Below are 16,594 nucleotides of genomic sequence, written 5' to 3'. Positions count from 1 at the left end.
TGATTCACCATCTTTGCTGTGTATTATATTGTCTTAACTCAGTGGTTTGCTGTAACAAAATAGTATAGACCAGGTAGCTTAAACATGGTAAATTTATTTATCATAGTTCTAGAGGCTGGGAAGTCCAAGATCAAAGTGCCTTCTGATTCCTGGTGAGAGCTTTCTTTCTGGTTTGCAGATGATCACCTTCTCACTGTGTTCTCACATGGCAAAGATAGACAGGAAGCATGGCAAAGATAGACAGGAAGCAAATTTTCTCATATCTCTTCTTAAAAGGGCATTAATCCCATCATGAGGGCTCCCCCAACCCATGACTTCATTCCCCCCCAAAAGTCCCATTTCCAAATACTTTCACATTAAGGATAGAGTTTCAACATATGAATTTAGGGGAGATATTCAATCCACAGAATATACAATCTAATGTGATTATAGTGTCACCTTTGCTAGCTTCTCTACAGTTAATGATCTGCTGGTATTTCCATTATATCCTTATTTTCAGCATTTTTTAAATATTTTATTCATTGATTGGAGAGAGAGAGAGAGAGCAGGAGCAGTGGGGAGAGGCAGAGGGCGAGGGAGAAGCAGACTCCCTGCTGAGCCAGGAGCCCAACAACGTGGGGCTCGATCCCAGGACCCAGAGAGCATGACCTGAGCTGAAGGCAGATGTTTAACCATCTGAGCCACACAGGTACTCCTATGTTCAGCATTTTAAACCTCGGCTGCACAAAAATAAATTTGTATCAGAAACGTGTACAGAAAAAGATTAGGACACATTACACAAAAAGTCCAAAATACACGTTTAGTTATATTAAAATTTATGAAAGTTCACAAAAAGAGCTACCAAATTTATTCATATGTTTAAATTATTCTTATTTACATATCTTTTCTTTTCTTTTTTTTTTTTTTACCTTCAAGTAAAGCTTTACCTTTTTTCCATATCATTTAAAAATGTCCCTGGAAAAAAAACAACAACATGCTGTGATATTAAAAGAAGGTTTCATATCCTTCTAAACACCTGCTCCTCTTCTTTAGCATAGTCTGTGTTAAGCTGATGCCTGTGCTTTGCCACTGATGATCATGAGACTGATTCCAATTTCCTTTGGAAGCTGGTCTTACAACATGTGATTTGAATATTAGGACTATATGATAGAGGTTATCAAGTTAGTGAATGGCTGGCCTACAAATCGTATTTAATTTCTAGCACTTAACATTTCTGATTAAAGGTCTGGAAGCAACTATTTTAATATTTCTGCACTTCAGTTTTCCTTCCTGTAATATATATCTCACTTTCTTTACACTTGTTTCTGTGTTTACAGTTCTTCTGATTGAGTCTATATCAGAAAACAGTTTATGTTAATGTATGTCATGTTAGCTCCTCATTTTAATTCAGGTAGACTCAATTGTCATTTGTTAATAAGCCCATTTGTTAACTAATTGAATCAGAATAAGCCACTGATACCTAGTTTAAAAAGTCTGTGGGTCCATCCGAATTTTTTGTTTTCCAATGATTGAGTCCCTATTATGCATCAGGTGGTTTTTAAGGTTTATAATCTAATGGGGAGAGACAAACAATAAACAGAATTAATAGTTTAATAATTTTTATTAAACATTTAAATAGACAAAATGAACTCATGTACTATTTTGAAAACATGGTTTTACAGATTTTGTTTTATACTCTGTAAGACCCGGGTTCCTGAGTCATAGCAAGAATGGAAACTACATATAATGATTTGAATTTTCCTACATTCTCTGTTTAATATTTTAATAGTAGATGTTTTGTTATGCAATATGTTTGTTTCTAATTTTTCAGGTTCTTTAGAAGAACTATGTGGGATGCAGACAACAGTAATTGAGTTTATTTTACCTAATATGTATTTTTATCATACAGCACTCTATTTGTGTTTCTTTCAATGCTCATAAACTCAAATAAATACAGCATTTAGTGTACTTATTTATATACTTAATATTTGCCTAGTCAGATAATGTTGAACATTAGAAAGAAATAAAAACCTCAGACTCCTATAATAGACTTAAACATTCAATGTTTTTTATTTGGGCCAGCATCCAATGGTGTGCCTGTAAACCAGTTCTCCAAAAAAAAAAAAAAAACCCAAACAAGACAAAATAAAAGAAAAACTCTGACTTATACCATTTTCCAATTTCTGTGTTGTATATATTTCCATCATGGCTGATTTCAAGTTACAATCATTTTAACACCTGGCTTACAAAATTACTGAATATTTAGCAATTGGCTCTAGTTTGAACTGGCCCCAAGATAACACTTTCCTTTTAAAGCATTATATGAAATATGAAATGTTTATCAAATCAAACACTTCATGCCAATCTCCCTTCATAACCATTAAACAAAACAAAAATTTTCAAACTAGTTTACCACTAATTTCTATTTCTTTTTTTTTAAGATTTTTATTTATTTATTTATTTGAGAGAGAGTGCAAGAGAGCACAAGCAGGGGGAGCAGCAAAGGGAGAGGGAGAAGTAGGCTCCCCGCTGAGCAGGGAGCCTGATGCTGGGCTCAATCCCAGGGCCCTGGGACCACGACCTGAGCAGAAAGCAGACACTTACCTGACTGAGCCACCCAGACCCAGGTGCCCCTTCAGAATAACATAACATGTTAACAAAAAGTTTGAGAAAACTCTATAAAAATTAATGAATAAGTAGTTTGTTTCTCAATGGAAATTATACTGCCTTAACATAGATTGATGTTAAATTGAAAGGAACATGGTTGCATTTGGGCCTTTTTTTTCTATCAATGTATAAATATTTCTACCCCAGTGTGAGAAATGTTTGGTAATCGAGGTGTGGATTCCTGTAAATGCCCTCAGATAGTGAAAACTAACACAGAGAAGAATAGACATGGCTGTCTATTCACCACAGCTGTCATCTTTTTTTAATTTTCTTTTCACAGGTAGGAGAGAAAACCATAGCTTTTTAGGGATCTGAGAAGTGATATATATATATTTATATAAATTGCTTATAGTTTAATAAATTTCCCTATCTCCATGGATGTAAACTATGTAACCATTGTAATTAACAATGAGTTTTATTTTTTAAGATTTTATTTATTTGAGAGAGTGTGAGAGAGCAAGCATGAGTGGGGGGAGGGGAAGAGGGAGAGGGAGAAACAGACTCACTGCTGAGCAGGGAGCCCAAGCATGGCTTGATCCCAGGATCCCCGGGATCATGATCTGAGCTGGGGGCAGACACTTAATGGACTGAGCCACCCAGACACCCCAACCATGAGTTTTAGATGCATAGAATATATTTACTATAGCAACACTGTTCACTACAGTAACCACTAGCCACATGTGGCTATTTCAATTTAAATGAATTAAAGAAATGAAAACTTCAGTTGTTCTGTTGCAACTAGCCACATTTCAAGTGCTCAATAGTCACTTGAATGGCCACTTCTGCAATGATGCAATGTTCTATACTTGTAGTAGCCACTTGCATCATTGCTGAAAATTTTATTGGATAGCACTGTTTTAGAGCATTAAGTAGGGTGGACAAAAAGTCATGAATCACTGGTAATCTTTGGGAAAAAAGATAATACAGACTAAAAAATCAGTAAGTATATTGCAATTAGCCTTGCAGTTAGCCAAAAAAAGATAGTTATTGCTGCATATTGGCTTATTAAGTTATTATTGTCATCATTTTTTGTTGGAAAAAGGGCAAGAACACAGAATTCACTGATTTCACAAGATTTAATATGTGCAAAGGACTGTGTCACATTGCTTTGTCAAAAACACAAAAATGAAACAGACATAAGATCCACCCTCAAAAATATTATAGAATTATATACTGTTTCTGGCTAGAACCATCATAGTTTGTTAGTGAAGTTAAATGAATTAAGAAGCAGATTTCATTGCTTGACTCATTTAGCATAATCCCCTCCAATTCTATCCATGTCAATGCAAATGGTGAGTATTCATCCTTTCTGATGGCTGAGTAATATTCCATTGTATATATGCACCACATCTTCTTTATCCAATCCGTCTGTTGAAGGACATCTCAGCTCCTTTCACAGTTTGGCTATTGTGGCCATTGCTGCTATGAACGCTGGGGTGCATGTGCCTCTTCCTTTCACTACATCTGTATCTTTGGAGTAAATACCCAGTAGGGCAACTGCTGGGGCATAGAGTATCTCTATTTTTAACTTTTTGGGGAACCTCCATACTGTTTTCCAAAGTGGCTGTACCAGTTTGCCTTCCCACCAATAGTGTAAGAGGGTTCCCCTTTCTCCACATCCTCTCCAACATTTGTTGTTTCCTGTCTTGTTAATTTTTGCCATTCTAACTGGTGTAAGGTGGTAACTCAATGTGGTTTTGATTTGAATTTCCCTGATGGCTAATGATGTTGAACATTTTTTCATGTATCTGTTAGCCATTTGTATGTCTTCGATTATCATATGGTTTCTTTTTTTTTAAATATTTTATTTATTCACTTGAGACACAGAGATACAGAGAGAGAGAGAGAGCATGAGCAGGGGGAGAGGGAGAAGCAGGCTCCCAGCTGAGCCAGGAGCCCGATGTGGGGCTCAATCCCAAGACCCTGGGATCATGAAATGAGCCAAAGGCAGACGCTCAACCATCTGAGCTACCCAGGCACCCCTATGGTTTCACTTATATGTGGAACATAAGGAATAGCATGGAGGACATTAGGAGAAGGAAAGGAAAATGAAGGGGGGGAATTGGAGGGGGAGAAGAACCATGAGAGACTGTGGACTCCAAGAAACAAACTGAGGATTTCAGAGGGGAAGGGGGTGGGGGACAGGTTAACTTGGTGATGGGTATTAAGGAGGGCATGTATTGCAATGAACACTGGGTATTATATGTAAGCGATGAATCATGGAACACTACATCAAAAAATAATGAAGTACTGTATGGTGACTAACATAACATAATTTTAAAAAAAGATGTTATGTGTTAGCTGAGGCTACAGTCATCTCAAGGCTCAAATTGGGAAGGACCCACTTCACTCACATGGCTGTTGCTGGCCTCAAAGATTGACTTTTAAAAGTCTCTTGATAGGGCATCCTCTCTATATGGCAGCCAGCTTCTCCCAGAATGAACAATCCAAGAGATAGTAAGGAAGAACACATAAGACAGAAATCACTATTTTATAACTTAATCTCAAAAAGAACATGCCATTGTTTCTGCCATATTCATTTTCTTAGAAACAATTCAGTAAGCCCAGCCCACACTCAAGGGGAAAGGATTACACAAAGGCAGGAATACTAGCAGACAGTGACCACTGAGCATCGTCTTGGAAACTGCCTACACATGCTATCTACTAAAATTGAACAAAAGGTGTATCCTATAACCCAACAACTTCATTTCTAGGTATGACATTACAAAAATGCATGCATTTGTATACCAGAAAAATATGTACAAAAATGTTCACAGCTGCATTATGCATAGTGGACAAAAACTAGTAACAACCCAATGTCTATTGGAATGAATAAATCAATCATGATCTATTCACGCAGTGGAATACTACACATTAAAGAAAATGAAGGAACTACTGTTATATGCAATTATAAAGATGAATTTCATAAATATAATGTATAAAATAGCAAGTCCTGGCACATAAGAGTGCATAACACATATAAAAGTTCAAATAGAAAACTAGTCTATGGTGTTAGAAGTCAGAATAAGTGATTATGGTTGGAGAAGAAAGGGGCTAGTGACTGGAAGTTAGCATGTGGGAGCCTTCTGAAGTGCTGGTAGTATTTAGTTTCTTAACCTGGATTGTGTTATATGGGTGAGTTCACTTTGTGAAAGTTTGTACATTAATGTTTTGTGTACTTTTGTGTATATATTTTATATTTAGTTACACAGTATTAATAAAAGAGGAAGCATGCCAAAAAAAAAAGAAAAAAAAAAAGCAGATTTCATTGGAGGCAGTATGGCCTAATGGGTAGGAGCATGGGCTCTGAAGTCAGACTGCCTTCCTGTATTTAAGTTCTGGTTCCACCATTCCTTGTTATATGACTTTAGGCAAATTAATCTACCTGTATCTCAGTTAGCCTCATCTTCCAGTGAATTGGTGAGAGTAATTATATCTACCTCATAGTGTTAACATGAGACTAAATGAGACAAAGCTTGTCAACACACTTAGAACACTGTTTAGCATTTAGTAGTCAGTATATATTAGCAAATATTATTCTATTTTATTATGTTTTATACTCAAGGATCCATATAGAGATACTAATAAGTAGAAACCAATATCATGGCCAAGAGCTAGCCTGAGAAAGAAGTAACTTCCCTTATATACATTCTTCTGTATAACTCTTAATAGCAGAACCAAGGGTTCCCCCACCATTAGATGCATATACAGGTATTGGGCCCTCCCTCTACAGAGCATTTGTTCACCTGTCATGGCTGATTTGATCTCCATGCAGAAAAAAAAAAAAAAAAAAAGAGTCAGGGATCTGGTGGGGACTGGAGAGGAGTGTCTATTCTAATACCAAAATTGATCTGATTTGTATTTTATTTTAAATCATCTTTGAATGTATATGTGTGGATTATTTAGTCTTTAGTTTGAACTATGAACATTTACATCCCATGTGAAAATACTGATAGACCTTCGTTCCATCCCCAATAGGTACATTAGACACTAAAAAATGTTTGTTGCATGAATGAGTTAAAAATAATGATTCATTGGATATTAAACTTTGGGGAGTATTTCTAACATAAATGATCATTAGTGATACAGAGTTTAATTCCAAAACTGGAAAAGACAGGTTGCAAACAAATGTTTTGTTGTTTTGTTTTGTTTTGTTTTGTTTTTTTGGGTTTTTGTTTTTGTTTTTGTCAAAAATTAGTTTGGGAATATTGTTACTCCAAGCACATATTCTTTAGTTCCACCTCAGATTCCTTTACTATTGGCTCAGCTAGTAGCATTTGTATCTAATAACTAATATAGGTATAGCAGGAACTGGAAATTGCATTATGATCATTAGGCTTGCAAGGCTATTTATCCTTCAGTTATATTACTGAGTGTGGCAAAATCCTGAGAGTAAAATGGGTAAAATACCTGACTGGTATGAAAATCTATTTCCTATTTGACAGTTAAGTACCTTATTTTTTTGTGGGAAGCTTTTTTTAAGTTTTTATTTTAATTACAGTTAATTAACATAGTGTTATATTAATTTCAGGTGTACAGTATAGTGATTCAACAATTCCATACATCATAGGATACTTTGTAATATCAGTGTGCCGTAGTTTTTTCTGATAACAAATTTGAGAAATTTAAGTAGGAACTGTTATTTGGCTGTTTACCAGTACCATCTGATTAGCTCTGCTTTTTGTTTGGCCGAGCAGCTGGCAATTAATGAATTGATAGGAAGTGGTCACAAGGCAGTGGCATTAACATGTGAACATCTGGTATTAAAGTTAATCAACACAGAGAGGGTTTTTATGATAATTTAAATCCACTGAAAAAAATCACTAGTTGTGTCTTTATTTTAAATTCTATACCTGAAACTAATATTCCACTTTAACTAACTGGAATTTAAATAAAACTTGAAAAAGAAAAACAATGCTCTATGGAAAGACAAAGCAATTACTGTCTTTTAGAACATAAGGTGAAGATGCATTGAGTGAGAACTGAGGTGTGTGTGTGTGTGTGTGTGTGTGTGTGTGTGTGTGTGTGTTTGTTTGCGTGGATGGCCGAGGTCCAAGCCCAAAACATAATTTGGAAGCCTTGTATTTTCCCACTGAACTATCCATTTTCCCACTCAAGGGCATTTGCAAGTTATGAACAGATATTATGACTGATTCTCTTAAGTTGTCGGCCTCTTCCAGAACAAGTTGATCTCATTGAAGATGTATAAGGGTCCTTTGCCCTAATATAACATAGATCACATGCAGGGTATGCCTATGATTTTGGACTGTTTCATGGTTACATGTTCCAGATGCATCCCCAATCTGCCTATTTTTTTTTTTAATTCATAAAAAACCTGCCATATTTGTTTATGTTAACTTTAATAAAATTGTAAATTGGTGATTGTGGAACACAGACTAAATCTTTTTTTTATAATAAGGATTTATTTGTTTATTAATTTTAGAGAGAGAGCATGAGCAGGGGTAGGGGCAGAGGGAGAGGGAGAGAGAATCCACAGATTCCCTGCTAAGCATGGAGCCTAATGCAGGGCTTGATCCCAGGACCCCAAGATCATGATCTGAGCCAAAACCAAGAGTCGGGCACTTAACTGGCTGAGCCACCCAGGCACCCCCACAGACTAATTCTTAAACTGATTTATAAAGATCCATAAGTTGTCAAGTTTCCAATATTATTCAGAAACCAAATTTGGGCCTCATATTCTTCCTCAGGAATAGTAGTAACCCAAGTTAGCAGCAACAATGAATAAACTTTTCATTTCCCTGTCCCTGATTTCATTATTAAAGTCTGTCAAGTTACAATCTGTTCTGTTTCTGCAGAACTCTGGTGACAGTAAGAAGGAGCACATCAATTTAATATGAAATATCAAGACAAATGCATGGATAAAATATCTAGCACTCAGACAAACTTCCAAAAGCCACTCCTCAGTAGTGAAATGCCATTAAATCCTTTAGGAACTCATTAATAGATTAGCATTTGGAAGCATAATTACAGTGAGAGTTGAATTGCAATTAAAAATAAAAAGACAAATTATATAATACATAATCACACTGAATACTTGATAATAATATAATAAAATGTCAGAGGTAACAATTTAACATTGATTGATACAGTTGTTAGTAAAAGGCAACTACACACATGTACACATACATTTAAATACATGTTTAATATGCATTTATTAGTACTTCATACATTCCATGTATACCACCATATTTCCAAGGACATAAAGGAATATATTGAGATGAAATAAAGGATCTGCATGAAAATGGGCAGAGTTGATACTTTACTGCCAATATACTAAATCCTAAACCAAATTGACTGTGTTAAACCTTGTCTAAAACTGAATTTTCTAAGCATTGACCCTATTTTTTATTAAGGTTCAAGTGTACTTTCAAATGATTTAATATGATGAATGTCTCCTTTGACCATTTGTGATATATACGTCCCAAAAGGGGAAAAGTATGATAGAAGAGGGGATAGTATGTACTAATTAACAACATTTTCTGTAATGTTTCTTTCGTTTTAGGCATAAGCCTTGAGCTATACTCATATGCTAGAATCTGAGTTATTATTACAGATAATTTTACTAATTGCAGGGGAAATGGGGATTTGATTGGGTAAGTATGTATCAATTTTGGAAATGTCTCCCCTTTGCTACTTTGAATCTGGAAAAGACCTGTAGTGTTTCAGAAGAGCTACAGCTGTTGTCAATGGGCCCAAATGAAATACATGAAGTGTAACAGGGTTGTAAAATCATAAATGCCAAATAAAATTAAGTCATCAATGACTAAAAATGATTGGGGTTTTAGAGTTGCAATTTTCCTTTTTAAATACCCCTATTGATTTGTTGCAAATACTGTTAACCCTGTATTTGGCAAATGATGAGGACATTATCACTTGTGTTCTCATTTGTAATAAAACAGATTAACTTGCTGTGAAATTTTAACTAGGCTGAGACACAACAGTAGCCACCTAATGAACCAAAGCATATTGCAGTTAAGTAGCTAAATAGATACATACTGATTATAGGGATGAAAAATGGATCTGTTTACTTGCAAAGAAGAAATTGTTCATAGAACTATTAATTATTTAAGAGAAATTAAACATTCCCAGCTCTAGACAGATATATATATATATATATATATATTTTTTTTTAAAGGATTTTATTTATTTATTTGACAGACAGAGAGAAAGCTAGAGAGGGAACACAAGCAGGGGGAGTGGGAGAGGGAGAAGGAGGCTTCCCGCTGAGCAGAGAGCCCGATGTGGGGCTCGATCCCAGGATCCCGAGATCATGACCTGAGCCGAAGGCAGTCGCTTAACCGACTGAGCCACCCAGGCGCCCCTATATATATATTTTTAAACCCACCTAACTCTTAATCAATATAAGGCACTGAACTTATATAATACAGTTTACATGGTGAAAAAAGTCTGACCTCTGTGATGCCGTAGGAAAACAATAACAATGAACTGAACCTTGATTGAATTTGGAAAGTGCAGGCAATGAAATCTTAAAGCAGATATATTACTTTATGCAAAATGTTACTGTCACTCTAGGGGCGCCTGGGTGGCTCAGTCGTTAAGCGTCTGCCTTCGGCTCAGGTCATGATCCCAGGGTCCTGGGATCGAGCCCCACATCGGGCTCCCTGCTCCACGGGAAGCCTGCTTCTCCCTCTCCCACCTCTCTCGCTGTGTCTGTCAAAGAAATAAAATCTTTAAAAAAAAATAAATTCCTGGGGCGCCTGGGTGGCTCAGTCATTAAGCGTCTGCCTTCGGCTCAGGTCCTGATCCCAGGGTCCTGGGATCGAGCCCCGCATCGGACTCCCTGCTCCGCGGGAAGCCTGCTTCTCCCTCTCCCACTCCCCCTGCTTGTGTTCCCTCTCTCGCTGTCTCTCTCTGTCAAATAAATAAATAAAATCTTTAAAAAAAAAAAAAAAATGTTACTGTCACTCTAAATCATGTTTTTCAATTATGTTAGTCACCATACAGTACTTCATTATAAATCATTTTTTCAAAGTTAGTTTATTGTTTCACTTAATATGGTGTTGAAAATGTCAAAGAAGGAGTTGAAGAGTAAGTTATTTGAGTTAATATTATTTGATCTTTTACTAATTTTAAGCATTTGGGGGGATCTTCCTTTATAGTATTGTATTTTTTCTCATTTTCATAGCATTTTTCTATTTGTGTAGATGTCCTTTCAACTTTTTAAAAAAATTCAAAATGAGCTTTCATTTTTTATTAGGCAGAGTGGACAAGAGCAAGTATCATTGTCAGTTGGATTCTCTTGTTTTTCCAAACCATCAATTTTATGAAACAACTTAAAAATTTTCCATTTTTATTATGGCAGCATATATTGCTGTGTGTATGATTCCTGTTTGTCACCATACAGTGATTTTTTTGCTCAGTTCTATTTTTGTCTAGTAACTGCTGTACTTTGTCCCTGTCCATTCATTCAGATGCCCATGAAACCTAAATGTAGTTCATTGAATTACATATTTTTTCAACAAATTTTCAATGTTACAATTCAAAGACAAACACTGAATGTTCTACACTTTATATACATATTTTGGCATAGAATCGTTGAGGACAGTGAAAGCCAAAAAAAAAATTTTTTTTTGACCTTATATATAAAAATCCTTGCATTGGTGTGTGTTTGTGTACATATACTATTTAAAGAATTTATTTTTGATCATGACAGTTTAAGTTGAATTTCACAATCAATGAACTACTAGTCTTCTCAGAAAGTAAAAGAATGTGGTACAAAGGCTGTATATACCTTGCTGTCTATCCCCATACCATCACTCTGGAATACAAGTGTAATTATTTAGAAAATAAAAACTTGATTCTTTTCTTCTGCTTTGCTTATATGTTTCTTTTTATTTTGTACTGTACATGTAGTGTTACAACTAGATATTTATCTGTATAGTAAATATAAATGAAATGTATATTTCTATGTCTTAAAACATTTGTTTTTGAGGTATGACAACAGTTATAGAGCCTTTGAAGTGTAACATAAATTTATTATAATTATCAGTATTTAATTAGGATATAATATTGCAGCTAATATACTCAAAGTCTACTATTCATTTTATTAAAATTATCGGATGTTAATTGTATGTTAAACAATAATATAAAACACCATTTAAAAACAAAACTATATTGATGATTGTATTAGTATTTTATTTCTACTATAACAAAATATGACATAGTGGCTTAAAACAATGCAAATTTATTTTCTTATGGTTCTGTAGGTCAGATGTCTAACATAGACACCACTGAGCTAAAATCAAGGTGTTGGCAGGGCTGCATTTCTTTCTGTAGCTTCCAGGGATGAATCTATTTCCTTGCTTTTCCACCTTCTAGAAGCCACCCACATTTCTTGCCTCCTGGTTCCCTTCATCCATCTTCAAAGCCAGAAAGGTTACATTTCTCTGATTATTCTTCCATAATATCTTCCTCTGACCTTCCCTTTCTGCCTCTAAGTGTAATTTATCTATATCAACGTTCTCAAACACATCTGAAAAATCCATTTACCATGTGATGTAACATATTCACATGTGATGCAACATATTCATAGGTCTCAGTCATTAGGATGTGGAGTGGCCATTTTGGGGGCCACTATTCTGCCTGCTACTATTCTGCCTGCTACAATGATAGACATTGCAAAATGTTAACTTCTGCTAATGAAATAATAAGCTTTAACTCTCGTGCTATTACTTTTGTATTTAAACAAACAACAGTTTTCTTTAGGGAATTTATAAATTTTAGGCCTCTCATGCAAAATCAATGTGAAAATGTACAAGTACTTATTTGAAAAACTAATTCTTAATGTTATGATGATTAGAATACTGATGTTGTAATTACAGATAATTAGAATATTTAAGAAATTTATTATGGATGAACTAAATATTTTATAGAACAAACATTCTCTGTCCCAGCATGTCTATTACCCTGTCGCATTTATTGCATATATGCATAAACATAGCAATTTGGTTCTTCTAGTGATTGAATTAATTGAATGATTGTCAGATTTATTCATCAAGTTGTGATGTATAAACATAGTGAATAATTTCAGAGTTTTATAGCAATATTCATAATCACAAAAGTCTTGAGGACTATAACAGTTACTGTAAAGGTGTGTAAAATAAATGTTTTATTTTTATTCAAATTCATTATTTAAAACTATAAAAATCTAAATAATACTAAGCAATTGTTATTGGCAGGTTTTAGTGTTAGTTTGGAAAACCTATCATTGTGTCCTGTGACTACCAAACCATTTTGCTGGCAGAATTCAACATAAATTCCTAAGGTCTGATAGAGTGCATGTATATTGTTTCCATAGTTTCCATAATTTTTATTTGTGCAGAAAGACTCAATATTTACCAGATGCCACTACGTGTGAGTTTTATTCCTAGGTTTTCAAGTGTTTACTTTTGGAAGATCTTCTTTAGAGAGTAGGATCACCCTCCAGGCTTTGGCATATACTTTATATAAATTTAAGAGTTTACAATAACAGTAATCTTCACTGCACACCTATGTTCATAATTCTTCCTGAATTTTCTAGGAAAGGAAATGGAAACTAACCTTTCTTGAACCTCTAACATATATCCAGCATGGCACTGAGCCCTTTCACGTTCTCCTATTTAGCCCTCATAATATCCCATTAATTTTAAAAGAACAAAAAATATGTATTTGTCTAAAGATACACGTTTAAGACCAAGTATCATGAACATGCATGCTTTTGGGATAACTGAGAGGTCAACATTTCAAATATTATGGACTCAACCAACATGAAAAACTTGGTGAACAGATGACATTTACTGTTGTTTTTCCTTGTGTCAGGAACGGATCCCAGAGAGTCCTTCTCCTGTTCCCTCTCTGGAAGAGAATCATCATCCTGGGAGTCAGACTTCCTCCCACCCCAGCAGCAGTGTGTCCAGCTCTCCCTCTCAGATGGATCGCCATTCAGAGAGGATGGGTAAGTATCTCATCTAAAACAAAGAATTAAAAGATATCCTTTTGGGAATTTCTTCATTAGTCAATAGAAAAGGGAGAGCTGGGGGGTTGATGCCTCCTTAATAAAAATGACTTTTTGAAGTGGTCATTTTTTTAGTGCTGAAGCAATATGAACAACAAAATGAAACTTAAAGTGTTAGAAGTTTCTTCTCTGAAAGGGTCTTCATTTACTGTGTCACTGGATTCCATCAGAACAATACGATGGGATTTTTGTAGACTATATGTTAGTTCAACGTATTGATATTTAACAGTTCACATGATACAATACACTTGTTACATTCACAGCATCTTTGAATAATGAAAGATAAAATATCTTTTAAACAGTTGATCATTTAAGAGTGATTAAAAAGTGAATCAAGATATAATTTGCTACAATCTCAATAATTTGGATCAAAAATATTTAATATTTTCCCTTTCTTTATTTTTTTATTATCTCAGAAGCCTTACACCATAGACACTATTCCAGAAAGACTATAATGGTATTGTCAGTGATGTGGCATATTGGAGACTTGAATCTAGCCATAGTTCTGGCACTGAGTAGCTATGAGACCCTGGGTATGTCACTTAACCATCATGAGTTTCTTTACCTAATATATGGAAATAATTACTGCCATGCCTAATGCACTGGATTTTTGTGAGGTCAAATGAAATAATACGTGGAAAAACACTTCAGAAGTTTAAAGTGCTAAGGAAATGTGAGTGATAAGCACTCTTATTGTCTATGTGGCTTTACCTTGATTGTTTATTATCCCTTGCTGTCTGATTTTACTCAGGTATACAGATGTTACCAAGTGCATTCAGTTGTAACAAATTCTCATCTAGTATATAATAATTATGAACTAAATGAGATAGGTAAAATCTTTATTAATCTTTTGTATCTACACAATCCAATTTCTTAAATATCCATTTCCTTTAGGAAAAATGATTTCTGTTCCTCTTTTAGTCTTACTCTATAAAATTGTTCTTTATATGAACTCTAAGTTTTTATACACCATAACAGTGATTGCTTTAAGCCTCTCCAAAATAATGTTTTTTTGTTTTTTGTTTTTTTGTTTTTTTTGTGGGGAGGAGAGGAATTTGAGGGATTAGCAGAGGCGTTAGTTTCTGAATTTGTGCTGGGGAAGGATGAAGATTATTTCTCCCTTCTGGAAATTCATCCAAGTCTCATTTAGCCTGTCAATATTATATATTGTTTGTGGCTCATAGTAAGCGCAATGAGTCTCAAATCTGGCACCCATTATAATCACTTGTGGAACATTTACAGATACGAATGCCCAGGTTACATGCTCAGAGTCTGATTTACCTCGTCTGGAATAGAGCCTGGCAGCACTGCTTTGTTTTGATTTTCACTGTCTCCTCATGATATTCTAATGTGCAACCAGAGTTAAGAACCACTGAGCTAGAACTTGAGGTTAGTGCCCTAAGGGAGTAAGTTCAATTCCTGGAAGAGGTGATGGGTCTTCTAGCTTTACTTTATCACAGCTTTTGGGACACAGACTACCTGGTTGTTACAACCGTGTGCAACTGATTTAAGGGAGTCTGAGCAAGAAAAGCAGATAGAGCCAGATACCATTAACGAATCAAGAACCCAAAACACACATTATTCTGTCAGGATAATCTTTGTATTAATGAGGGGTGGGGGAGAGAGAAAAGGGAGAGAGAGAATTATTTATTGAGGGCTGGCTAAGAGCAGAACACATAGGGAAATATACTATGTGATACATATATTTTAAGGGAATAGTATCTTACACTTAGAAATAAAATCAAATATTTCTAAAACAATATAATATTCTAAAAAATATATCAACCACATAAAACATTTCTAATTCCATTGGCAGTAATTAGGCTGTCTATGCATATTCCCAGGTGTCCAAGCATGATTGTGAGATTGTCTAAAACAAAAAAAGAAAAAAAAGTTTGAGGATTTTTGGTTTAAAGTGACCATATTTTATTTATAGAGCAATATAATGTATTTTTTTATTTTTTTATTATTATGTTATGTTAATCACCATACATTACATCATTAGTTTTTGATGTAGTGTTCCATGATTCATTGTTTGCGTATAACACCCAGTGCTCCATGCAGAACGTGCCCTCTTTAATAAATACCCATCAGACTAACCCATCCCCCCACCCCCTCCCCTAGAGAACCCTCAGTTTGTTTCTCAGAGTCCATAGTCTCTCATGGTTCGTCTCCCCCTCCGATTCCCCCGCCTTCATTCTTGCCCTCCTGCTATCTTCTTCCTCTTTTTTTTTTTTTTTTAACATACAATGTATTATTTGTTTCAGAGATACAGGTCTGTGAATATAATGTTTTTTAAAAGATTTTATTAATTTATTTGAGAAAGAGAGACAGAGATAGCAAGAGAGAGCATGAGCAGGGAGGAGAGGGAAAGCAGGCTCCCCACTGAGTAGGGAGCTAGACATGGGGCTCGATCCCAGGACCCTGGGATCATGACCTGAGCCAAAGGCAGACCTTTAACTGACTGAGCCACCCAGGAGCCGCTAGCAATATAATGATATAAAAAAATATAACAAAAGAGAATTAAATGATAAACTATGAAAATTGGCATGCTTTTCCCTTTTTCAATATAAATGGTTTGTGAAAAAGCATTTATAATAATTACCAGAAAGTTATACTTTACCTATTAATTTTGCTATATGTATTTGTAAAAAAAAAACTCAATAAAGTGAGTTATCTGTAATGATTTTAAACTCATGAAATTAAGTGATAAATTCTTTCTGGAAACCTTTTGGGAACTATATTATTAATTATGCAGGTAAATAGCTAATTTGCATATGAATTTTAAAAGAGCAAACATTTAAAATGATTTAAAAAAATATGTGGGCAATTATATATGCACTATATATTAATTCCACTTTAAAAATTCACATGATTGAGCAGTTTATTGATTTTTAAACTACATAATCATCA

At 34.9% G+C, this 16,594-nt stretch overlaps 1 protein-coding gene across 1 annotated transcript in view; it reads left to right on the top strand.

The window, feature by feature from the left end:
* Positions 1-16,594, top strand: part of LOC116623158 (dachshund homolog 2) — a 259,182-nt gene that overhangs the window by 126,772 nt on the left and 115,816 nt on the right. Inside the window, exon 4 of the mRNA XM_032390087.1 lies at positions 13,486-13,621. Within this exon, the coding sequence (XP_032245978.1) occupies positions 13,486-13,621 (136 nt within the window). The remainder of the gene's footprint in view (positions 1-13,485; positions 13,622-16,594) is intronic.

This window comes from Phoca vitulina, unplaced genomic scaffold (genome assembly GCF_004348235.1).
Source record: "Phoca vitulina isolate PV1807 unplaced genomic scaffold, GSC_HSeal_1.0 scaffold57, whole genome shotgun sequence".
Classification (NCBI taxonomy): Eukaryota; Metazoa; Chordata; class Mammalia; order Carnivora; family Phocidae; genus Phoca; species Phoca vitulina.
The sequence above is the reverse complement of the archived record's forward strand: the minus strand, read 5'-3'. Positions and strand labels throughout refer to the sequence as shown.